Source organism: Eulemur rufifrons, chromosome 7 (genome assembly GCF_041146395.1).
Source record: "Eulemur rufifrons isolate Redbay chromosome 7, OSU_ERuf_1, whole genome shotgun sequence".
NCBI classification, from domain to species: domain Eukaryota; kingdom Metazoa; phylum Chordata; class Mammalia; order Primates; family Lemuridae; genus Eulemur; species Eulemur rufifrons.
Genome location: NC_090989.1, coordinates 64017650 through 64044868, shown reverse-complemented (window position 1 = coordinate 64044868; position 27219 = coordinate 64017650). Strand labels below are relative to the sequence as shown.

Genomic DNA, 27219 nt, shown 5'->3' with positions numbered 1-27219 from the left:
TATTTGTGTCACATTTTCTTTACTCATGAATTGAAGGGTACTTAGGTTGATTCCACAACTTTGCAATTGTTAATTGTGCTGTGATAAACATTCGAGTGCAGGTGTCTTTTTGATAAAATGACTTCATTTCCTTTGAGATACCCAGTAGTGGGATTGCTGGATCAAGTGGTAAGTCTACATTTATTTCTTTGGAATCTCCATACTGTTTTCTGTAGAGCTTTTACTAATTGATAGTCTCACAAACAGTATATAAGCATTCCTTTCTATCTGCATCCATGTCAGCATCTTTTTTTTTTTTTTTTTTTTTTAATAATGGCCATTCACATATGGGTAAGGTGGTATCTCATTGTAGTTTTAATTTGCATTTTCCTGATGATTAGTGATGTTGAACGTTTTTTCATATGTTTGTTGGCCATTTCTCTATCTTTTGAAAAACTTCTTTATGTCTTTTGCACACTTTTTGATAGAGCTGTTTGTTTTCTTCTTCCTGATTTGTTTGAGTTCTTTGTAGATTCTGGATATCAGTCCTTTGTCAGATATATAGTTTGCAAATATTTTCTCTCATTCTGTAGGTTGTCTGTTTACTCTGTTGATTATTTCCTTGGTTGTGCAAAGCTTTTTAATTTAATTAAGTTCCATTTATTTATTTTTGCTGTTGTATTTGCCTTTGGGGTCTTAGTCATAAATTCTTTGCCTAAAAGCCGATGTCTAAAAGAGTTGTTCCTATATTTTCTTCTAGAATGTTTATGGTTTCATGACTCATATGTAAGTCTTTACTCTACCTTGAATTAATTTTTGTATATTGCGAGAGATAGGGATCCTGTTTCATTCCTGTGCATGTGGCTATCCAATTTTCCCAACACCGTTTATTGAATAGAGCTTCCTTTCCCCAGTGTATGTTGTCTGCTTTGTCGAAGATCAGTTGATTGTAGGTAGGTGGTTTTATTTCTGGTTTCTCTATTCTGTTCCATTGGTCTATGTGTCTACTTTAATACAAGTACCATGCTGTTTTGGTTACTATAGCTTTGTAGTATAACTTGAAGTTAGTAATGTAATGTCTCTAGATTTGTTCTTTTTACTTAAGATTCCTTTGTCTATTCAGTCTCTTTTTGGTTCCAGTTGAAGGTTAGAATTGTTTTTTCTAGATCTGTGAAATATGACACTAGTATTTTGATGGGAATTGCATTGAATCTGTAAAATCACTTTGGGCAGGATGGGCATTTTAATGATGTTGATTCTACCAATCCTTGGGCAGGGGATGTTTTTCTATTTGTTTGTGTCATCTGCAATTTCTTTTCTTCTTTTTTACCTGCATCAAGTTTTGTGTTAATGCTATTTTCTTTCATCAGTGTTTTGTAGTTCTCCTTGTAGGGGTCTTTAACCTCTTCTGTTAAGTATATTCCTAGGTATTTTATTTTCTTTGTAGTTATTGTGAATGGTATTGAATCCTTGATTTGATGCTCTCCTTGAGTGTTATTGGTATATAGAAATGCTACTGGTTTGTATACATTGATTTTGTAACCTGAGACTTTGCTGAATTTATATACCAATTCCAGGAGTCTTTTGGTGGGATTCTGCCTTTTTTTTAGTCAAGTCTGTTAATCCCTACCATTAGATTACTTAATCCATTCACATTTAATGTTATCATTGATATGGTTGGATTTATATCTTCAATTTTCTATTTGTCTTTTTCCATATATCTCATGTTATTTTGTTCTGTACCTCTTTTACTGCTTTCTTTTGCATCAAAGGAATATTTTCTAGTATAGCCATACATCACTTAACGATGGGGATAAGTTCTAAGGAATACATTATTTGGCGATTTCATTGTTTTGAAAACATCATAGGTTGTACTTACACAAACATAGATGGTATACCCTACTACACACTTAGGCTTTATGGTATAGTGTATTGCTCCTAGGCTGCAAGTCTGTTCAGCATGATACTATATTGAATACTATATAGGCAATTGTAACACAATGGTGAGTATTTGTATATCTAAACAGAAAGGAGAATGCTTTGTATGATGGCATTAGGATGTTACTAGGCGATAGGAATTTTTCAGGTCTATTATAATCTATGTGACCACCATCATAAATGCAGTCCGTCGTTGACCAAAATGTCATTATGTGGCACATGACTATATGACATTTAATTTATTTAATTTTTCTGTATAATTTTTGGAGTTATAATTTTAGTTATTACTCAAGACATTACCATGTACAGCTTAAAATTTATACTAACTTAATTCGAGTGAGATATAGAAACATTATTCCTGTATAGTGCTATTCTCTTTTTTGTGCCATTATTGTTATACTTGTTACAAACCTCTAACAGATTGTTATAATTATTACTTTATGTAATTTTATGTTTTTAAAGAAGCTGAGAGGAGAGCAAATATCTATTTATAGAGTTTGTTATATTAACATTCTTTTTTTTTTTTTTTTTTGAGACAGAGTCTCACTTTGTTGCCCAGGCTAGAGTGAGTGCCGTGGCGTCAGCCTAGCTCACAGCAACCTCAAACTCCTGGGCTCAAGTGATCCTCCTGCCTCAGCCTCCTGAGTAGCTGGGACTACAGGCATGCGCCACTATGCCCGGCTAATTTTTCTATATATATATTTTTAGTTGTCCATATAATTTCTTTCTATTTTTTAGTAGAGACGGGGTCTCACTCTTGCTCAGGCTGGTCTTGAACTCCTGACCTTGAGCGATCCACCCGCCTCGGCCTCCCAGAGTGCTAGGATTACAGGCGTGAGCCACCGCGCCCGGCCTAACATTCTTAATTACCATTGTGTTCCCCCCCCCATTTATTTCTATGGATTTTGGATGCTATCTTTTGTCCTTAGTACAATACAGCTTTGCTCCCACCTGCCTCTTTTGGGCTGTTATTGTCAAATAAATATATTGCAATTTTTATATGTTATAGGTCCAGCATTACAATTATATGCAGAATTGTTTTATACAGTTGCTGTTTATAATCAGTCAAGAGAAAAAAGGAGACGTGCAATTATGCCACATGATTACCTTTATTGGCCCTCTTTGTTTTTTTGTGTGTAGAATTGAAATACTGTTTTGGGTCACCTCTTTTCTTCTCTTCTCCCTTTCCTTTCCTTCCCTTCCTCCTTCCTCCTTCCCTCTTTTTCTCTTCCTTTCCTTTTCAACAGCACTTTGAACTGGATAGGTCACTTTCTTTCAACCTTAAGAGATTTCTTTAGTATTTTTTAAAAGACAAGTTTGCAAGCAAAATTTTCTCAGCTTTTGTTTATCTGGGAATGTCTCTGTTATATTTTTACTTTAGAAAAATAGTTTTCCTTTATATAAGATTCTTACTTGATAGTTTTTTTTTTCTTTTTCTTTCAGCAGTTTGAGTATGTCATCTCACTGCAGTCTGGTCTCCATTGTTTCTGATGAGAAGTTAGCTCTTAATCTTATGGGGTTTTCCTTATATATGATGCCTTTTTTTTTCCCTTCCTACTTTCAAGATTTTCTTTTTTTCTTTAGTTTTTAACATTTTGACTATGATGCATCTTGGTGTGGATCTCTTTGCATTTATCCCACTAAGATTTCACTGAGTTTCTTGGATATGTAGATTAATGTTTTTCATCAAATTTGGGACATTTTTAGCCACTATTTCTTAAGATATTTTTTCTGTTCCTTTCTTTCTTCTTCTGGTACCCTCATTATGCATATGTTGGTATACTTAATGTTTCCCACATTTCTTTGAGGCTCTGTTCGTTTTCTTTCTTTTTCTCCGCTCTCTTTCAGATTACATAGTCTTTGTCAATCTATCTGCATGTTTGCTGATTCTTTCTCATGCCAGCTTAGATATACAGTTGAGTTCGCTAGGGAATTGTTTATTTTAGTTATTGTACTTTTTAACTGCAGAGTTTCCAATTGGCTCTTTTTTGTAATCTTGTCTTTATTCATATTCTCCACTTGAGGAGATATTGTCATTATGCCTTCTTTTGCTTCTTTAGGCATGGTTTTCTTTTGTTCTCTGACCATGTTTATATCCTTTCAAGTGTTCACTTATTCTAACATCTGGACCCTCTCAAAGGTGTTTATTTTGCCTGCTTTTTCACCTGTGTTTGGGATATACTTTCCTATTTCTTATATGTTTCATTTTTTGTTGAATCCTGGATATTTTAGATAATATGTCAACTCTGAATATTGATTCTTCTCTCTCTCCTCTTTTTATTTTACTGATTCTTTCTTGTAAATTATATAAAGTACTTAGAGTATACCTAAAGTCAGAGTGCTGATATTTGAAATGTCTATGATTAAAGACTTGGGTTCTATAAAATCCAGTTGGTATGCTTAATGGTTTCTTTTTCTTTTTTCCTGGCAGTGAGTTGTTTGTGAATAAATGATGTTTCCATATAAATGAGGTATTATTACAGTTAGAAATTTTTCTAAATCCTGAGGCTTTTGGCTAAGATGTAGTTTGTATTTATAGTTTTGTTTTGTTCTTTTGTAATGGAGTAGTTTTAACTAATGAATGATGCTTTTTCCCTGTAGGTTACACCTATGTTTGAGGATTGGACTACTATTGATTGGTATCGATTTTTCTGTTTATGGGAGAAGTTGCCAACTTCCATGAAAAGGGTGGCAGAGCTAGTGGGAGTTGAAGAAGGCTTCTTGGCTCGCTGTGTGAAAGGAAAAGTAGTTGCCAGAACTGAGAGACAGCACCGACAAATGGCCATCCATAAAAGGTAAACATTAAGGTTCCTGGACTCTGAAGTATTTAACGTAGTGTTAACACAGTTTTAGATGTCCAGCTTATTGTAGTCATTTTCATTGTCAATAAAATAAAAATTTTGGTTGACTGTGGTAAAATTTTCCAATTTTCTGTATTTACTGAATTTATCAATATTTTAGTTTCATCCTACAGCTTATAGTTTAGCAGCCATTAAATATAAAGATCTTTTAAAGTAGAATATTTAATTACTTCCCTTAAGTAAAGAAGGTGTGAATCAGAAGAACTGCCAGCTTACTGTGGCTTCATTTGGTGCTATGCTTTGTGTCACCCTTAGAAGTGATTCATTACCAGTAGGGAAGGGCTAAATAAAAAGTTAAGGTGGGGAAGTTGTACAGGCTTTTAGCTTCTTTTAAATATAATGAAATTATTTTTCTTAAAGCATTAGTCTCTATTTACAAAATAGTCAAGTGTAAATTTTATAAGGATTTATATACTTGGATTATTTGTGCCAGTGTTCCCTTTCAAATCACAACTGAATTTTACAATCAGATTCTGTCATTTTACTAAAATAATGATTAGATGATCATGTAACTGTGTATCAGGTCTTCTTTTAAATTTTTGTGCTGGCACATTTCTTGAACCAAGTGTTATTTCTTGAAATTAGTTAGCAGTGTTGAAATATGGGTGACCTTTTTTTGTTATACAGACATTAGTTCTTTGCTATAGTACAAATGTATGTCAAAACTTGCTTTGCAAATATTGATCTCGGTCTTTGTCCACTAACCCTATTTTCTGTTGGGAATCTTCCCAGAGTGTGTAAACCCTCTGTTGCCTTTTTGGTTTTTAGTTTTTTAATACACATTGTACTTTCGTAGTAGAAATAAGTGATCTCTTACCATACTTTTGATGATTTATTCTTAGGTTTTTCACCAGTCTTGTGCTATTAGATTTAATCAGTGAAGTTCCCTTAAAGGAAATTAATCAGAAATATGGATGCAATCGTGGACAGATTCAATCTTTGCAACAGTCAGCTGCTGTTTATGCAGGTCAGTTAAACAAAAGGTTTCAAATTTATTTAAGACTCTGTGGTTTGAGGTCAAGTTAAGATTAACTTTTTTCAAATTCCATTTTATTGTAGGCCTCTCTAAAAGTGCTATAATTTTGTGTAGCTTCTGCCATCAGGAAATCTAAACCTATGGCTCCTCAGCGCTTAGTACCATTTTACAGAGGACTGGCAACTAGCTGAATGTCTGGACCTTATTCCCCTGCCATTCCTTAGCAACCTGCAGACTGTCCCTCTACTTTCTGTTTTCTTTTTCTTTTTTTCCTGTTGCAGGAAGAAACAAAGTTCTCAGTGGTCTCCCTTTTCTCATCAAGGTACTGATTAATACATGTTTGTGACAAGGAGTATGGCAGATGGAAAGGGATTTCTGAACTCTTGTCTAACTATTCTAAATATTATCTCTTCTAAGAAACCACTGGTCTGCCTTAATATATTAAACCCTAAGCTAGGCAAAGGGAGAAATTCTGGGTCTGAATTTACTAAGGAATCCCTACAAGCCCTTAGGAAGGAAACTCTGGGCTACTAGAGAATGTGTGTATTTATATGTGTAAGAGGTTTCATTGTGAAGGTGTGTGCTTATGAGGTCACACTGAGGGGAAGATGGAGGGAGAGGATGGTAAAAAGGAAGGAACTTGCTCTTCAACTTAATGGTATCAAAGATCTATGATTGCCTCTAGGATTAATCCTCTCATAGGGAAGTGACTTTCTTAATGACTTGGCACTTAGCTGCTCTACCTCTTTATTTCAAGAGGGTACAGCTATTGAGCTGGGCAGTCTTTTTTGAAGAAAATAACAAGGGAACTCCACTCTTTGTAGTCTTCTGAGCCCTTGAATATTTAAAAAGCTTTCTTGTTTTCCTCACCTGTTTTTAAGAGTTCTCTGTTCCTTACAAAAGAAAAATAAGGAAGAGAGAGGGAGAGAGAGGAATGAACTAGGGTGACAGCTTTCAGTTTGTTTTGTGTTTAAACTGTACTCTGCCTTAGTTTTCAGGTAAGTTGAGGATTAAGAATAAATGAGATGACATTTAATGTGTTTAGCATATTTATTATCCACTAAGGCTAGGTACTTGATATGTCTGCTGTCTTGTTAATTTATACCTTGGGCCTTGTTAAACTTTGTAATTCTGCAGGAAAAAACAAAACAAATAAACAAAGTACATCTAAAGAAATCGAGAATTAGTCTGTAAGGAACTTTAATTTAAAAAATACTCTATGAATTTTCTAGGGATGATTACAGTATTTTCCAACCGCCTGGGCTGGCACAACATGGAACTGCTACTTTCCCAATTTCAGAAGCGTCTTACGTTTGGCATCCAGAGGGAGCTGTGCGACCTGGTCCGGGTATCCTTACTTAATGCACAGCGAGCCAGGGCTCTCTATGTTTCCGGCTTTCTTACTGTGGCAGATCTTGCTAGAGCAAATATTGCTGAGGTGGAGGTGGTTCTCAAAAATGCTGTGCCTTTCAAAAGGTAAGAAAGTCCCTTTATCTACATAGGGTTATTAAGTGAAAAATCTTGTCAATTTTTAAATAATAGATAATGTATTACAGTATTTCCCTCAGAGATAATCTCTTGCATACTTGGTGTAACTGGAAGAAAATGTGACTACTTTTTCCCCCTTGAGGATTACTTTTTATTTTGTATGTTTTTAAAATATTGCATGACTTAAAAGGCATTTTTAAAACTGTCATAATTCTCTCCTAGAAAGACTGAAAGTGTGGTACCAATGCTTTTGCTTTGATGAATTTTGATCTGCTTTAATAAATTTTGTTAAATTTAATAAATTTTGATATTGATTTGATTTTATTATATATCTAGGACTAATCTTAAACTTTCTTCAGGCAAGAACATTTTAAAATACACTCGTCTCAAATGTTCTTTGGAACACTAGTCCCTGAAAACAATTTGTGAGAAGATTCTTTGATTTTTTGTGTGTGTATGTATAACTAATTTATAGAATGGGCTGGACCCAGCATATTATCAAGGAATAGCTTAATTGTTTTTCTACCACTATTCTTTGAACTCATTCCAATATGAAATCTCAGTCAGATCCTATAGCTATTTAGTTACTTTCAGGTACTAACAGTTTTATTTTCATGTATTAAAAATGTTTCTTCCCTCCCACTCATTTTAGGCCTGACTTAGGCTCTGAAACCTGTAACGTGTGGGAAGGGGTAAGGGTATAGTCTTCATTTATTCTTTCTCTTTGGTAATCTTAAGGTTTGAGGTGGGAAGGAGGGATTAGAGGTAAAGGGGCAAAAAATCTTCACTAGTGGTATTTGTATCTGTATCTTTGTTAGATATTGAGAGCTGGCCTATGTGCAAATTCTGGTTCTTTTTTCTCAAGGGGTGTTTTTGCAGGTGTTTTAGGGAACATGGCCTTTTACTGTGCTGCCTAGGCTGGTCTCAAACTCCTGGCCTCCAGCGGTCCTCCCGCCTCAACCTCCAGAAGCACTGGGATTATAGGAGTCAGCCACTGTGCCCAGCCCCTGAACTCTTATTGTTTGAGTTTATTGTTTTTATCATTGATTCTCTAGGGTTTTCCAGGTATGCTGCCATGTCATCTGTAAATAGGGATATTTTACTTCTTCTTTACCAATTCTTATGCTTCTAATTGATTTCTCTTGTCTAATTGAATTAGCTAATTGAATTAGCTTATAATACAATGTCTAATAGTAATAAAGATAGTGGGCATTTTTTCCTTTGTTTGTGATTTTAGTGGAAATGTCTCTGGCTTTAGGACTCTGTGTGTATATTTTTATCATTTTATGAAAATGTCCAGTACAGTATTGTAAGTTTTTAGAATTTTTTAAAATCAAGAATGGGTTTGAATTTTGTCAAAGACTTTTTTTTTTTTTTTTTAACATCTGTGGAGATAATTATAGTCGCTCAGAGCATAATGATGTTTCAATGATGTACTACATAGACCACTATGGTCCCATTAGATTATAATGGAGCTGAAAAACTCCCATTACCTAGTGACATTGTAGCCATAGTGCAATGCATTACCTTTCATGTTTATGTGCGTTTACATACACAAATACTTATAATTGTGTTACAGTTGCCTACAATATTCAATACAGTAACATGCTGTACAAGTTTGTAGCCTGGGAGCAATAGGATATACCATATAGGCTAGGTGTGTAGTAGGCTATACCGCCTAGGTTTGTGTAAGTACATCCTAGGATGTTTGCACAAACACAAAATCACTTAATGATGCATTTCTTAGACCTTATCCCTGTAGTTAAGCAATATATGACTGTATTGTTTTTTTTCTCTTACATTTATTAACATGGTATATTAATAGATTTCCTAATATTGAATCAATCTTGCATTCCCAGAATTAATTTCATTGTCATATTATTTCTTACGTGATATTAGATTCTGTTTGTTAATGTTTAATTTAGTATACTTTTGCATGGTTATTCATAAATAATATTAGTCAATAGTTTTCTTATTTTGGCACTGTCTTCATTCAGGTTTTGGTATCAGTGTTTGATATTAGACTTCCTTCATAAAAAAGACTTAGGAAGTCTGTAATAATTTATAGAATCTTAGGACTATGTGGTTGAAGGTTTGATATGATTACCCCATGAAACCATGGTGAACTGGTATCTTCTTATGGGGTTAGTTCTTTAATTATAATTTCTATTTTATTTTTTCAGGAATAACTCTCTTTAAGCTTTCTATCTTTAATTTTGGTATTCTATATTTCCCTAGGAAATGATTCATTCAGGTTTTCAAATATATTTCATAGAGGTCTATAAGTTAGTTTTTTGGGAATTTTATATATTTCTTCTATTTTATTGACTATTTCCTCCTTGTCATTTCTTATTTTGTAAATTTCTACTTTCCCCTATTTTCTTGATCAAGTTAGCTAATGATTTATTTTGTAAATAAAATCCAGGATTTTTTTTTTATTATAATTAGGTCTACATTTTTTGAAAATAATTTAACTCATTTATTCCTTCTTTTATTATTTCCTTCCTGTACTTTCTTTTGTTTACTTTGTTGTGCTTTTTCTAGTCTTTTTCCCCAAAATGGATATTTAATGCACTTTCACATTTTTATGTTTGTTGATAAATAATATACTATTTGTTTACAGTTTAATACTGTGAATTTAGTGCTATGAATTTTCTGTGATCATTGCATTAAATGTAACCCATATGTTCTAATATGTAGGGTTTTATTTTTTAGAAACTATGTAGTTAGCTTGTTTTCCCTCTTCCACTAAGGGTCACTCAATAAGAGGTTTTGTTAATATCCAGGTGAAGGGCTTTTTTTATTTGATTAATAATTTCTGGTTTATTGCATTGCAATCTAAATGTTATTTGTAATGTTTCTATTTTATGGAACTCACTGGTGTTTTCTTTGTGACCTGTTATGTGATCAATACAGACTAGATATATATTCTAAAGATACAACATTTGAAATATAAATTCTACCTTATTTATTATTTCATTATGTTCTTTTTTTCCTTATTCTCTATCCTCCACACACACACACACACACACACACACTCAATTTGTCTTTTAATGAGAGTGGTTTGTTAAAGTCTACTATTGTTAGTGTGTTTCTCTCTCTGTCTCCTCCTATCTCCTATAGTGTTTACTTTATAAAAATGGTTACTTGTTGGCTAGATGTGGTGGCTCACACCTGTAATCCCAGCACTTTGAGAGGCTAAGGCGGGAAGATAGCTTGAGGCCAGGAGTGCAAGACCAGCCTGGGCAACATAGAGAAATCTTGTCTCTACAAAATAAATAAATAAAAAAAAAAAAAAACTAGCCTGGCACGGTGGCGTTCGCCTGTAGTCCTAGCTCCTCCAGAGACTGAGGCAGGAGGATCACTTGAGCCTAGGAGTTTGAGGCTGTGGTGAGCTGGAATCAGGCCACGCTATGCCAGCCTGGGCAACAGAGCCAGACCCTGTCTCTAAAAGAAAAGAAAAATGGTTATTTGGTATGTAATTATACATAGCTGTTTTCTTTATTGTGATTGTGTTTTTGAACATTAATAATACCCTTCTTTGTCACATTTAATCCTTTTTGTCTTGAATTGTATTTTATCTGATGTTGGAACATCTCTCACCTCTTTCTTCTTATTTCCCTTTGCCTGGAGATTCCTTCTTTGTCTATCCCTTCATTTTTAGCCTTTTGGAATCACTTTCTTTTTGATATGCTTTTTGGGCATCACATTGAGTTATAGTTGAACATTCCTTTTGGAAGCAAATTGAAAAGCTTTTTCTTTTAATAGATGATTTAATCATACTCAAATTTATTGATATCACCAATATGTTTGGGCTTAATTCTCTGAACTTATTTTACAATTATGTGTATTATGTGATATTTGCTATATTTCCTTCTCTAACTGTTGGGTATATTTTGCAATTTTATTATTAGTATTATTATTATTTTTTGAGACAGGGTTTTGTGTTGTTGCCCAGGCTAGAGTGCAGTAGCATCGTCAGAGCTCACTGCAGCCTCTAACTCCTGGGCTCAAGCGATTTTCCTGCCTCAGCCTCCTGCCTAGCTGGGACTACAGGTTTGCACCATCATGCCTGGCTAATTTTTCTTTTTTTCTCTCTCTCTCTCTCTCTCTCTTTTTTTTTTTTTTTTTTTGTAGGGACAGGGTCTCACTCTTGCTCAGGCTGGTCTGGAACTCCTGGCCTCAAGCGATCTCCTCCCCCCACCTCCCAAAGTGCTAGGATTATAGACATGAGCCACCATGCCTGGCCTGCAGTTTTATTTGTAAATTTAAAAAGATGTATAGTTTTTTTCTAGTAGTTACATTTGTACTTTTCATTATTTGGTTTGTCAAGATTTTAATGCTATCCTATTACACCTACCTACCTGAACAATAATCATTGAGCTTACTTTACTTCCCCTCCCCACTTTTTCATCCATTTTTAAAGTGCATTTTTGCTACTTTCTCTCAATATAATGTATATTTTTATTTATTAAAATTCTTACCATCTGTCTTATTGCTGAAGTATTCCTAGTCATCTTTCAATTGGATGAAGCTCATCCTCTAGTAGATTCCTTGAGGAGGGCTTATAATACAGAATTCCCCACTTTCTTATATGTTTAAAACCATTTTCCTATAAACTTAATGTTTGAAACACAGCTTGGCTAGATATAAAATCCTTGGTTTATACTTTCTTTTATTGAGTTTTTTGAAAATACTCATCCCTTGTTCCTTTGCCTTGTGTGTTGTTTTTGAGAAGGCTTATGAGAGTCTAATTCTTTTGCCCTTGTAAGTTATTTGATCTTTTTATTTGTAGGCCTTGAGATTTTTTCTCCATATCTTTGAAGTTTAATAGCTTTACTAGGCATAATAGTTATCTATTGTTGTGTAATAAATTACTTAAAAATTTAGTGGCTTAAGAACAACAAGTTTATATTATCTTAAAGTTTCTATGAGTAATGGATTTGGGAGCACTTTTGCTGGTGGCTCTGGTTTAGGATATCTTCATGACATTGTAGTTAAGTTGTTGGCTGGGACTGTAGTCCTCTGAAGGCTTGACTTGGGTCTGCTTCCAAGATGCTACACACACATATTGGCAAGTTGGTGCCTGATGCCTCAATTGTTATCCACGTGTACTTCTCCATAAGACTTCTTGACAATGGTTGGCTTCTTTCAGAGTGAGTGATTCAAGAGAGAGCAAACTGGAAGCTGCAATGTCTTTTATGACCTACCTTTGGTGTTTTAGTTATTTTAGGTGAGAGACTACTAAATTGGTTCCTTTTACTTCACCTTGGTTGGAAGCAGAAGTCTCTCAGCCATTATGTCTTCCATAATTTGTATGCTCCAGAACATCTCTCTTTTTCTCCTACTACTTCAATTGTATATATGTTTGACCTTTTAGGGTCTAGCTAGACTGTATTATGTTACCCTGAGGAAAATTGATATTTTGTCAGTTTGGCTGAACTCAGAGTCCAAACTTTGTCTTTGTGTGGTGGACAGTATCTCTGTTCAGTTGTTTAGACTTTTAACTGGTTGCTTGGAATCTGCCCACAGTTGCATAATTTAGAGGTCAGCCAGATATTTGGGCAAAGTTCATATAAAGAATTTGGGGTTCTCTTTCTCTAGCTCTTTGATTTCTTGACTTTCTGTCTTCAATTTCTAACTAATATATTTACCCTTACCTCTGTTCTGAATTCTGTCAATTGATGAACTTCAGGTTTTTATCCAAGTTTTTAGCCAACCTGCATGGTACTGATTGGGGCCTGCCTTCAGGTAAAAAGTGTGAAAATTCACCCATTGCCATTTTTTTCTTCTAAGTCTCACTACCCCTCCCCCACCCTACCCAATTTCTCCTTTCTTTTGGTCATTCTCTGTTATCTTCAAATACTTTGTCCAGTTGTATTGTCTAGGAGGATTTGTTTTCAGTGAAAGTTTTATGACCCTCACTTTTTTTTTAGGCTTTTCCTTAAAGAATCTGTCTTAGTGAGGCCTTGCCTTATTATGCTGTTTAAAAATTGCAGAACCACCCTCCCCTTTTTGGTGCTTTATTTTTTTATACAACTGTTTTCACCAGTTGACACAGAATGCATTTAAAACGTGTTTATTTTCTGAATTCCCCAACTAGAATGTAAGTCCCTTGAGAGCAGATATCTCTCTCTTTCTGCTTCAGTGCTGTTTCTTCAGTTCTTAGAACAGCTCAGATTGAATGCTTAATAAATATTTGTTGTATGAATGAGTGAATCAATGCATTAATTTCTTTTTTTTCCTATCTCCTTTTTATAGTGCCCGAAAGGCAATAGATGAGGAAGAGGAAGCTGTTGAAGAACGTCGGAATATGCGAACTATTTGGTTGACTGGCAAAAAGGGTTTAACTGAAAGGGAGGCAGCAGCCCTTATAGTGGAAGAAGCCAAAATGATTCTGCAGCAGGACTTAGTTGAAATGGGAGTGCAGTGGAATCCATATTCCCTTTTAAGTTCTGGTACACATTCATCGACCAGTAGTGAGTCAGAAGTGAAGGAACATACTTTTATACCCCAAACTAAGAGATCTCATAAAAGATTAACATCAAAGAGCAAAAGTGACATGATAGTTAGTGATTCTTATGTTAAGTGTTCACCAAATATAGTACAAGATTTAGATAAAAGTAGAGAGCATATGAGTTCTTTTTATTGTACATTCCAGGATAGGAATCAAGAACATCAGAGACGTTCCATCTTCAGAACAAGAAAACGGGCTTCCTTGGACATAAATAAAGACAAGACAAGAACCTCTCTGAATGGTGGAAAAACAAGCACTAAGAAAGTTGTTCAGACTTTCTCATTTGAGAAAACAAAGATGGCAGCTTTGAATTTCGGGTCAGAAAAGATGAGCACATCTTTTCAATCTTGGAAACATAGTAAGCATTCAAAGCAAACTGGGGACAGTAGCCCTCTGAAAGACTCTGGAATGTATAGAATTGACTTACAAGGACAGCCTAGTCCTATTCTTTGTGAAGACCCATTTACCTTAGATGAGAAGAATATGGAATTTAGAAGTCCAGGGCCATTTGCTAAAAATGTATCTTTTTGTGCTGAGGAAAAATGTAACAAAACATCATTCCCATTGCAAATAAAGCAAAGTTGTTCAAGGAACAGAACATTAACTAATGATACTCTTGTGGAACATTGTATCACAGGATCCCAGAATAAAAACATGGATTGTCAAGCCAGTGGGATGGTTAGTGAAAATGCAAGAGGATTAGCTGTTGTTGAGACAGAAAAAATAAATGAAGTGCTGCTACAAAATGATTCAGAAAACCAGAATGTTCATGTGAAACACCATGACACTTATCCAGTTAACCACTGCCCAGAAAAGCAACCTAATAAACAGACAAACACTTATACCAAACAGAAAAACATAGTAGAGAGACAAATGCCCTGTGAGGCAGTCAGTAGTTATATGAATAGAGACTCAAATGTTATGACTATTAAATGTGAAAGTATAAAGTTTAATACTGAGGAAAATAAACTAAATCATTTTCAGGCATTAGGAGATAATATAAACAAAACTGAGATACCCAGTGGAATACTTCTATCAACTGGAACATTTGGTAAATTAGGAGGCCAGCGTGAGAATTTTCTAAGTACCTCTAGTATACAAGAAAAAACAGATACTTATGCAACAAACAAAACTAATCATGTTTCTGACTTAGGTTTAGTCCTCTGTGATTTTGAAGATAGTTTCTACCTGGATACTCAGTCAGAGAAAATAATACAACAGATGGCAACTGAAAATGCCAAACAAGGAGCAAAAGACACCAACCTGGCAGCAGGGATAATGCAGAAGAGCTTAGACAAACAGAACTCGATTAGCTCTTTTCAGAATGAGTTTCATATTACTTTTCCTGATGAACAGCATTCTCCAGGAAGGACTGATATAGATCATTTGAGCTTTAAGACTGTAGGTACTATGAAACAAAGCACTGAGTCTCATGGGGTTGATATCCTGACTCCAGAAAACCCAATTTTTCATTCTCCAATACTATTGGAGGAAAATGCTCTTTGTTTTAAAGGGAATGAACTTTCTGTTACTGATTCCCAATTAAATAGTTTTCTTCAAGATTATCAAACACAAGAAACTGTGAAACCAGTCATACCTCTGGTTCCACAAAAGAGAACTCCCACTGGTATAGAAGGAGAATGTCTGCCAGTTCCTGAAACAAGTTTGAATATGAGTGATAGTTTACTGTTTGACAGTTTCAGTGAAGACTACCTAGTAAAAGAACAACCACCTGATGTGCAAGCAAAAGAACCCCTTCCTTCTGAAATAACACCAAACCATTTCAGTGATTCTCTGTGTTTACAACAAGAAGGCCCAATTAAAAAATCAAATATGAATAAGAATGAAGATATCCAGCAGCAATTGACTTGTTTCAGTGATGAATCTATTATGTTTTCAGAAATGGATTCTGTTCAGATGGTTGAAGCTTTGGACAATGTAGGTATATCTTCTATCCAAGAGAAACATGATACTGTAGTATCTCTTAAAGCATTAGAACTAAGTGATCCAGTAATTATAGGTAATGACCACTCCCAAGAAGAGGTAATTGAAGGAGATCAAGATGAAAGGGCTCAAAAGTCCAAATTAACTGGGACAGGGCAAAATCATTCATTCGTCTGGTCAGGGGCATCATTTGATCTAAGTCCAGGACTACAAAAGATTTTAGATAAAGTGTCCAGTCCTCCAGGAAATGAAAAGCTAAAATTAACAACTATAAACTTGTCTGGTTTGAAAAGAAAAAATACAGAGTTAAATGAGAAACAGGAGGAGATTTCAAATTTGGAGATAAATCAAGTGCAAGGATTTTCATTTTCTCCTAATTATGAAGTAAAAAACAAGATTGAGGCACTAGAGAACAATGCCAATCATGGTGAAACCTCATCCCTCTTGCCTTGCAAAGAAAGCTGTATAGTTGATGATAATGGTCTCATTCCTCCCACACCCATTCCAACATCTGCTTCTAAGCTGGCATGTCCAGGGATTTTTGGAACACCTGTGAAACTTTGGAAAACTAGTAGTGCTTTACAACCTGGTGAAAGTTATTCATTTGGCTTACCTTCAGATATTAAAGACCACGATTTAAATCCAGAGAATAAAAATGATTTCAAAGATGACAACCCTATTAGAGACGCAAGTTTTCCACTGCAGTCATCACAGGATGAATTGCAGTTAACTCCAGCCTCATGCAGTTCAGAAAGTTTGGCCATAATTGATGTAGCAAGTGACCAAACTCTTTTTCAAACATTCATTAAGGAGTGGCAGTGCAAAAAGCGATTTTCCATCTCACTGGCTTGTGAAAAGATTAGAAGTTTGACATCTTCTAAAACTGCTACTATTGGTGGTAGATTTAAGCAAGGTAAATTTTTTTTTTAAATTTTTTCACATTTATTTATAGTTAGTAGGCTGAGATGAGATTTAGATTTGTCAGTGTTGGATATTAAGTGTAATCTCAAAATTTAGTAAGTATCTTCTATGTGTATTTATGTGTAGAACAGCCGTATTTATTCAGCACAACTAGAGTAATAGTAGTTGCCTTCTATTATAAGAGGTGCATGCAATATATACTATATTAAGTAGAATATAAATTTATAAAAATAAAGATAATATATATTTTGAATATGGATGTGACCTTTATGGTATTTTAATGTTGTAACAATGATTTTTATTAATCATCAATGCTCATGAATTATTTCCTATTAAATTGTAATATACTTGCAGGCTTATATAATAAAAAAAAGTACATGGCAAATAGGAACTATTTTCACAATATGCATTAGCTATATTTTCTAAGACTTTTCTCATGTAGAACTTTCACTTCCAGTGATAGTCATGAATTCTATGCTGAAATGCTGCTTCTGAAGCCTTGCAGACCTCTTCCAGATTTTGAGAGAGTTGAACTTTTAGTCAAGTAATGCCATGTATATTCTTATCCTATTGCATGAACCCTGGGTTCTGGATCATGGGGAATAGCTATAGTCAGTTTGACAACCTGTTGTGGTAATCAGAGTTTTGATTAGATTTGTTAAATATTAGTATTTATGAGTGAATTTGTTCATAAAAGCCTGAATGTTTGATCTTCAATTCAGGGAGCAGATGTGTTAATGACAAGCTTTATTTATGTACTTTCAGTGTTGAAAAGCACTTTCCATTTTTTATCCAACAAACATAAAATTGAGCACATACTCTGTATCAGGCTCTGTGCTGGAGGCTAGAAGGATAGAAACATTCATTTAAAATTTAATAAATATGCATTGAGTTCTTATGTGCCAGTTATCTTCCTGGTATTGGGGATATAACTGCAGATAAGACACATTGGCTCTTGGCCTTTGTAAAATTGGAGATGGATTATTTTAGGAAAAAAGTTGACTCCAGATACAAAGTTATACTTAATTATGTATATGAATTAAGTATACATATATGAGCCTAGGAATTCGAGGCTTGAGCAGTCCTAATACCTCAGCCTCCTCAGTAGCTGGGACTATGGTGTGTGCCACCTCAGTTTTTTTTTTTTTTTTTGTAGAGATGGAGTCTCCACTATGTTGCCCAGGCTGATCTTAAACTCCTGGCCTCAAATGATCCTCCTGCCTCAGCCTCCCAATGTACTGAGATTACAGTCATGAGCCACTCCACTGTACCTGGCCCTGGGTAGATTTATCATAGTGATAGTTATTTTAATTGATGAGAAGCCTAGTAATCTCTTATACCTAAAAATGACTGTCCACATAATGCATAATTTAGGATCTGGAAATTTTGCCTATCAAATAGAGTTTTTACTATTGTTTTAACAATTTAATGTCTTTATTTTTAGAGATTTTTAACTTTTTCACTTTTGGTTTATTTAGCTAGCTCACCTCAGGAAACTCCTATTAGAGATGACGGATTTCCCGTTAAAGGCTGTGATGACATCTTGGTGGTTGGACTGGCAATATGCTGGGGTGGAAGGGATGCCTATTATTTTTCATTGCAAAAAGAACAAAAGCATTCTGGTAAGTAATCAGTGTTTGGCTAAGCCACCATATAATTATTGTAAAATCTATTAGAGTAGTGATCTTGCTTGTTGAGAATTATTTTCTGATATTTACCTAAGATTTAATTTTAGAATTAAAAAAATTATTTGGAGAGCAGCTAATATGTACATTATTACATGTATTAAACAGAATGAATGTTTTAAGAAGCACCTCCCTTCCCACTCCTTGTCTCGTGAGGCCATTAATGCTATGGTTTTTTTTGTTAATCTAAGGGGGCAGTGGAACTTCAGGGACTCCCTTGCTACCTTCAGGGTTTGCTTTTGAAGACTGGATCATAGCAGTTTCTTTTCAGTCTTTTTTTCCTCCCATTGACTGGGTCTGAAACTCACATAAAGGCAATGTTGAGAGAGATCCATAGTAGTTGAATCACACAACCTTTGGAGAAGTCTTTGGAATTGAAAGGAGATGATCTGGAAATACTTTGTGATCTAATTATGGTTATTAGACACTCAGCTGATTGGTTGGTATTGAACAGGAGCAAAATTAATAAGGAAACATTTTAAAGTATGCTATATAGTCTGTTCCTTAGAAAACATGAAATGTATTCATTTTATAGGAAAATATTTTGGGGTGAGTAGTTGAACTTCTACTTCTTTTATTTTTGATATAACATTATATGTTCATACTAAATCTGCCTTTAAAATTCATTTCAAAATACCTTTCCTGTCTTTAACTCCTTCTGAGAAATGTAATTTTATTTTCGCAAGTCTTGATTTTTAGAAATTTTTTCCAAGTAATTAAATAAAGCATTATAAATCTTCTAGCCCAGATCATAATTTTTAGATTATGAAGCACTTTATCTACATAGCCGATATGACCTGGATAAGGTCATGCTGAATTAGTGGTAACATGGAACCAGTCCCTTAGGCCAGCAGTCCCAAAGTTTTTTGGCACCAGGGACTGGTTTCATGGAAGACAATTTTTCCAAGGACTGGGGATGGGGGGGTGGGGGAGGGAGGCATAGCTCAGGCAGTGATGTGATAGGGAACGGCTGTAAATACACTTGCTCACCTCCTCCTGTGTGCCCCACCACCCCAGTTCCTAAGTTTCATGGAAGACAATTTTTCCACAGGAGAGGAGGTGTGAGGAGTGGGAGGTGGGGGTGTGGAGCTCTGCAACCCAGTCCCTAACAGGCCGTGGACCAGTACTGGTCTGCGGCCCTGGGATTTGGGACCACAATCTTAGCTTCTGAGTCTTCCTCAGTCTTTCTACTAAAGATTGCTGCTTAAGATGAATGAATGTAATTTTTGCCTTAAGACCTTTTTTTTTTTTTTAAAGAAATTAGTGCCAGTTTGGTTCCACCTTCTCTGGATCCAAACCTGACTGTGAAAGACAGGATGTGGTACCTTCAATCCTGCTTGGAAAAGGACTCTGATAAGGAATGTTCCGTTGTCATCTATGACTTCATCCAGACCTATAAAATTCTTCTTCTGTCTTGTGGCATCTCCCTCAAGCAAGGCTATGAAGATCCTAAGGTTCTGTGTCATATTTAATTTTTATATACTTAAAAATAATTTCAGAGTTTAGGATTAATTCTTAAATGACTTGGTATTTATTTAGCTTCAGTAATGCAGCTTAAGTCTTTTAGGATAGTCACTTTTTTATTCAATAACCTTATCCACCCAGAATAGAATATCAGGCACACAAATGCTTTTGTGTACATATAAACAGAGGTGTCATAAATTCTGAGCCCTGAAGTTTATCTTTCCTCAGAGATTTTAAACAAATTTTAATTTTGGTCATAACTTCTAAATTTTCTGTTCAACAGTAAATTAGAAATGAAATGAGAATGTTAGATTTAGGTATATGATAGCAGGATGTTTCAAATATTCCTGAGGGTGGAGGTAGAAAATCCAAAAAGCGCGTGATGTTAAAAGGATTGTAGATGGGGACCAATTGGTGTAGAGGAAAATCACCTTTCTAGCCCCTGAGAATTTTCCTGCTTAATAGCAAAGTGTGATACGCTCATTGTCATGATGGCTCTCAGTTATTAAGGAAAGTGTAAATTATGTCATTTTAATACACACTTAGTATTATGCATTTAAAGAAGACATTTAAATATTAGAGCCTTCAAAGAGATATATTTTTCCTACATGTTACGTGAGGCATACAGAGTTTTAGGGTTGAGAAATGATAATTTTCGGTAATTATTATCAATATAATTAATAATAGGATAATTTTTAGTTTCTTTAGCTTTTTTTTGGCAAAGATTTTCAAAGGCAGCATCAGGTAAACTAAAGATACTGCCTTTTTCTATACTTCAAGCCAGGCTTGGTTTACATGTTATACATTATGTATAGTTTCTTCCTCCTTTTCCCCTTCCCTTTCCCCTTCCCTTTCCCTTTCCCTTTCTCTTTCTCTAGACAGGTTTTTGCTTGGTTGCCTGGGCTACAGTGCAGTGGCATCATCATAGCTCACAGCAACCTCAAATTCCTGGGCTGAAGCGATCCTCCTGTCTGCCTCCCAAGTAGCTGGGACTACAGGCTCATGCCACCACACCTGGCTAATTTTTCTATTTTTTTGTAGAAAGGAGTCTCGCTCTTGCTCTGGCTAGTCTCGAACTCCTAGTCTTAAGCAATCCTTTGACCTCAGCCTCCCAAAGTGCTAGGATTACGGGCATGAGTCATGGTGCCCAGCCCTATATAGTTTCTAAACTGACCTTTACTGGATATAAAAGATTGTCACATAATTTTTATTTTTCTGGAGTCCAAAATATATGGGTAATATGAGCTTCTCATTAAAACTATAGTAGCACCTCAGATTTATATGACACCTTTGTCTTAAATGACTTGAAATATTCCATAATTGGTTTTGTTAATCACAACATTTTTAATGCAAGAAGATAGGCTATTATTTAAAAAAAAATCTTACTTTTATAAGAAGCATTTGTCAAATTTTATGTCAGACTGTCTCATTAAATACTCCCCTTTAAAATGTCATTCTTAATGTACAAAAGAAGTAACTGAGTCATATAGTAATTGTCAGAATTATGAACAGGGCTTAGATTTCCTTATTCCAAATCCACTTCATGATCTACTAGATCTAGTATTAGAAACTACAGGTTTCCTAGTCTCCTGGGGAAGCCAAAAATAACAATCAAATGACCAGGTGGAGGGGCCTGGCAACAGACCTCCGTCCTTGGGGGAAAGTCTAGAGACTTTCTGAAACTCTGGATATAAACTTTTAATGGCAAAACATTTATGCCTCACTTCTTTTGATGTTGAAAGAACTAATAAACCTAAAACCATATAGTCCCATCTTTATTATAGTAGCATTGCCAAAATTAGCCTAAGTGGAGAAGAGTCCATCTTCATTTTCAGATGCACAGTTTCAGTTTGCTGAGAGACATTTGGTTTTCAAGCCTACTTCAGAAGTGGATCAGCCAGGAGCATTGTGGTAATAGAAAGGTTAGGACTTTTCTTTCTTTAAAGGCCATTGCTCTTAATAGTACCAATAACGAGTCCTGGTACAATTATTCTTTCTGTCTCCTTTCCTGGGAAGACCACTGTATAAGTGTTAAATGGAAATGAGTGAGATTAGGTAAGAACTTTCTTTTTTTCTTCTTTTAATTTAAGGAATTTAAGGGTGCAGAAATGTCTTTGAAAAAAATCAAGAGAATATTCTGATTGCTCTCCCATTCAGGTGGCATGCTGGTTACTAGATCCAGATTCTAAGGAGCCAACTCTTCATAGCATAGTTACCAGTTTTATTCCTCATGAGCTTCCACTCCTAGAAGGGATGGAGACTGGCCAAGGAATTCAAAGCCTGGGGCTGAATGTCAGCACTGAGCATTCTGGGCGATATAGAGCATCTGTAGAGTCCATTCTTGTCTTCAACTCTATGAATCAACTCAACTTACTATTGCAGGAGGAAAACCTTCAAGGTAAAACCAAGTTTCTGGTATTTTTACGTTACAGACTGGGGATATATATATTTAGCCACTCTTTATCATAGGTTGGCAAACTATACATTTCATATCTACCTTTGGATTTTCTAGTGCAGGATGTCAACAAACTTTTTTCTGTAAAAGTCCAGATAGTAAACATTTTTGGCTTTGTGGACCAGATGGTCTATTATAAATATTAAACACTCTGTGACATGAGAGCAGCCACAGACAATACCAAAACAAGTGGGTATGGCTGTTTTCCAGTAACACTTTATTTACAGAAACATGCATCCAGTTCTAGTTTGGCCATAGCTTGCTGACCTCTGACCTTATTGTAATGAAGAGAATTAGTGGCATTTTATTCGGTTGTTACTGATTTTATATTTGAACTTTATCAAATGATTTTTATTCACACTTAGAAGACATCCTTCATGGATTTAAAAAAGTGAACTGTTTTCTTTTTAGAATTATTAACAGTTGTTTTTTCAGCAAAGGATATTCATGAGATTCTATTTTTCACTCATGACAAATAACATGAATTTATTGTGCAGGCTACTGGCCCAGATTGAGTACTTTGACTTCGGAGAGTGTAACAAATGCTTATAGTAGAGATGGCTAAGTGGAACAAAGTTGGCTTCATGGTGAGGAGATTACACTGTGAATTTATTGACTGATTAATAGGTACTAGAAACAGCAGACTGATGAGTTCACACAGACCTGGGTTTGGATCTGGGCTGTCCACTTATTAGCTGAGGGACTTTGGGTAAGCAATTGACATTCTTTAAGTCTGGTTCTTAGAAAGTTGTTATAAGGATTAAATAAAATAGTGAATGTAGTGCAGTGTTTGTCACAGAGTAGGTGCTTATTATTGTTAGTTGATTATTATAATTATCTTTACCGCTACTACAAACCCTCTGTGCTGGTAGGAATGTTCTTTCCAACATCACTAGGGTGGAATAACAGACACATGGACCAGACTGACTTGTATGTTCAGAGAAGCCTTTCCTGCTTAAGTGGTGTTACTTAGCAGCTCTGGTATAGGCACTGTAGTATTTCAAATTTGGCTACTCTAAGCCAATGGAGGCAGGCCAAGGAGTGGGAGTATGTGGCACACATGCTACGGACTGCTCCTATGTTCATGAGCAATAATGCTGGGTGAACACAGCTCTCTTTCCCTCTGCCTAGTCTGCCACTAGCCTGGGTTTCCTGGAGTGGTGTCATCATAGCTCAACCTTAAACTCCTGGGCTCAAGCCATCCCCCTGTGGCTGGGGCTACAGGCGCACGCCACCATGCTCAGCTACTTTTTCTGTTTTTTGTAGAGACAGGGTCTCACTTTTGCTCAGGCTGGTCTCGAACTCCTGAGCTCTTGCCTTGGCCTCCCAGAGTGCTAGAATTACAGGCATGAGCCACCATGCCCGACCAACTCCATCCTTTTTGTAGAGCATCTTTGGGACTAATATTCTAATGAACATACTGGAAAAACTGATTTAGGGTGACTAGTCTTTTAAGAAATGTTAGCAGATAGTGATTCTTACTTCAAGAATCTTATTCCTTTGCTATTTTGTAAGAGCACTGGAAAATGTAAAGCCTCTGTTTAGTTCTTTGTTCAAGCATACATACATACTATGGGACCAGGAATATTGGAAATAATTTTGGGGAATTAACCTTTTATAGTCAGCTCAGCAAATAAGGTTGGTTACCTTGCTCCTGCTAAGAGTAAAAGCAGAAACATTATCTTGAGAGAAATGTAGTCTCTTGTAATCCAAACTGTTCACAAGGTTGCCACCTCCTCTACTCTCTGCACAGACAAGGTTAGGAGTTTAGTGCTTAAGTGCCTGTACTTTTCCACTTTTCATTATTGGTTTGAGGACACTGCTCAGGAGACTGGACCCTGAAGGATAGCTTGGGTAGCATCTCTGGATTTTTCTAGACAAATTTGATATAGTTTAGGTTATGCTGCTGATCTAGGCATTTAATTGATGAATTAACATTTTAGTTTTCGTTTTTCCTTCCAGATATTTTCCATAAAGTGGAAATGCCCTCTCAGTACTGTTTGGCCTTGCTAGAACTAAATGGAATCGGCTTTAGTACTGCAGAATGTGAAAGTCAGAAACACGTAATGCAAGCCAAGCTGGATGCAATTGAGACCCAGGCCTATCAACTAGCCGGCCACAGTTTTTCTTTCACCAGTTCAGAGGACATCGCTCAGGTTGTATCATGGGAATAGTGAATTCAGAAAAGTAATTTTTAGAGTTAAAATGATTTGTGTGTGTATTTTCTAAATGTGTTCACCTAAATACCATAGCTCAGTAAAATAAAACAATCAGTTAATCAGAAAGCTTTTAAGAATAGAATATTCTAGCATCTAATTTATTTATGTATTTTTGAAATGGGAAGCTAGTAGGTAGTAAAGAAGGCTCCTAGAATGCAAGCTGTACGAGAAGGTGAATTGCCAGGAACAGAGGAAGCACTGACTAAATATAATTGAACAAATGACTGGTAGTGGTAGTTACATGACAGTGTAGCTGTTTCTCCAGGAAGTTAGTTATTTCATGATCCCTTACCCCTTCTTTGCCCCAATAAATATTCAGGAAACTGGATATTTTTCTGAGACATATATGAAAAAGGGATTTTTGTGACTGTTTGCTTTTAAAAATTTAATTAAGATTTTTTGTCACCTTACATAAATTTTGACAAAGTTTACTCATGTTGCATTTTCACAGGTTGGTGTTCTGCTCTCTTCTCTTACCACACTCTGTCCCTATAAAGGGTGGCTGGGTTGTTTTAGAGTGGTTACAAGCATGGGGTGGGTGCTTATACTTGCTAGTGTAAGACACTAGCTTGTGTCTTCTAGCTGCCATTCAGTAATATAGCATATTGGTAAAGATCATAGACTTTAGAGCCAGACTTCTTGGATTTGAATCTTACCTCCTCCATTTATTAACTAGCTGCATGACCTTGGGCTGGTACATCAACTCTTTATGCTTCAATTTCTTCATCAGTAAAAAGGGGGTTATGATAAAAATACCTCATAGGGTTGTAGTGAAGCATAAATTATAAGTGTAAAACATTTATATTAATAGAGGCCATCACATGTTAATTGCTCAATAAATGTTATATCTCCTTAAAAATATCTTTTTAAAGCCACAGAATTACATATTACATATTTTAAAGAAAATAAAAAACCTAGTTTCTCTTAATCATGTACTATACTTGCATTGAATTCAGTGCTGCCTTTTGGATTTTTTTTGTGTGTGTATCTTCTTTCGAATTCCGTAGCCCAAAGTCCCCAAGCCTGACTGCACATACAATTACATAGAGAACTTATCAAAAATACAGAATCTCTGGGTTTCAGTTCAAGCAGTGTTGGGGCAAAGGCAGGAATTGGTGCCCTTGTGATCCAAATAGAAACTAAAGCATGTGAACCACAGGCCTAGACCAGACTCTGGGCCAGAATACAAGGCTTTTGATGTTACTGGCTTGTTCTTATGTCTTCATGTTAAAGTGGAAGTCACCTACAGAGGTGATTTATATGTGAAGTTTTCGCAATTAATTCTGAAGGCTTCACCAAAAAAAGAATCTTAAGATAAGGAACTTCTAAATATGTAACTTGAGATCTTTTTGTTGCCGTAATCGTGATAGGTCATATTTTACATGATAAAATATAGGATATCTAGTTTTAAATTTGAATTACATATTGTCATTTGTGACAACATGGATGAAACTGGAGGACATTATGCTGAGTGAAATAAGCTAGGCACAGAAAGACAAATACTGCATGATCTCACTTATATATGGAATCTAATAAAGTAGAACTCTTAGAAGTAGGGAGTGTGGAATGATAGTTATCAGAGTCTGGTGGTGTGGAGAGGGAGGGAAACGGGGAGTTGCTAATCAATGAGTACAAAGCTTCAGATAGGAGGAATACATTCTGAGGTTTATTGTATAACAGTAACTGTAGCCAATAATGATGTATTATTTAATATATATTTCAAAATAACTAATAGAGTAAATTTCAAATATCTCACCATTAAAAATGATAGGTAAGCAAGATGATGGATATGTGAATTAGCTTAATTTAATCTTGCCACATTGTATACATATATCAAAATATCACCTTGAACCCCATAAATGCATACAACTATCATTTGTCAATGAAATTTTTTTCGAATGCCACATAAACGATGGATAACATTTTAGTGTAAGTATACTCCATGCAATTCAAATTTTACTGTTCATCCTATAATTTTATTTGCTAAATATGGCAACCCTACTCCCTGTACTTGTATATGTTCATATCTATATAACATAATTCTTGGGCTAAATAGTTACTAACATGTATTGTAAGCCTCAGTACCTTTCATTCTCAAGACTCCAGTTATTTGCACTATTTTTAACTAGAACCAGATTGTTGTTTTTGTCATTACTACTGTTCTAGGGAAGTATAGGCATTATCTTCCCCTCTATCCCTGGCCCAACTTGTGGAAAAAATTCTTATACTTATGCAAATGGTTTCAATTTTTAGAATTATTACTGGGAAAATAATCTAATGTTCATTAAAACCCACTCAAGGTATATAAGTGAATGAGTAGGTATAGTAGATAAGGTTCTAAATTGCCTGAGCTTTAACTCTTCTAATTTGAGATAGTGAGTGTTAGGTTTACATGGGATCTTTTCTCTGCCCCAGAGCCTGGATCCCTGCCCTGTGTAGGCCTGATTTCTTCAATGAGTGCTTACTGGCCACTCTCTAGCCTTCATGTATTGCCACATTGGATTGCCCATCTTCTCCTAATGTTTTGGATGTAGGGACTCTCAGGGTCCAGCATTGTGGTAGTGGGACTGGATGGCTTTTCAGACCCCTTCCTTTGTGTGTTGTCTGATTTTGTGATCACACAATACCCATGTAGGCTTCCATGTTAACCTTCTATGGAGTTTAAATTATTGAGTAGCCACATTTAGGAGAGCTCACAATGCCCAGAGCAACCTCAAGTCTCAATGTTAATAGCTTATTTGCTAGTTGCTAAGCACAGAGTATACATGCTTG

The 27219-nt window shown here is 35.5% G+C and overlaps 1 protein-coding gene across 1 annotated transcript in view; it reads left to right on the top strand.

Moving 5' to 3' along the window:
• The window catches only part of POLQ (DNA polymerase theta), a 99130-nt gene that overhangs the window by 33575 nt on the left and 38336 nt on the right, over window positions 1-27219 (top strand). The window contains exons 13-20 of the mRNA XM_069472689.1: window positions 4519-4712; window positions 5621-5745; window positions 6987-7230; window positions 13504-16616; window positions 18103-18246; window positions 19567-19763; window positions 21931-22171; window positions 24191-24384. Of these exons, the coding sequence (XP_069328790.1) occupies window positions 4519-4712; window positions 5621-5745; window positions 6987-7230; window positions 13504-16616; window positions 18103-18246; window positions 19567-19763; window positions 21931-22171; window positions 24191-24384 (4452 nt within the window). The remainder of the gene's footprint in view (window positions 1-4518; window positions 4713-5620; window positions 5746-6986; window positions 7231-13503; window positions 16617-18102; window positions 18247-19566; window positions 19764-21930; window positions 22172-24190; window positions 24385-27219) is intronic.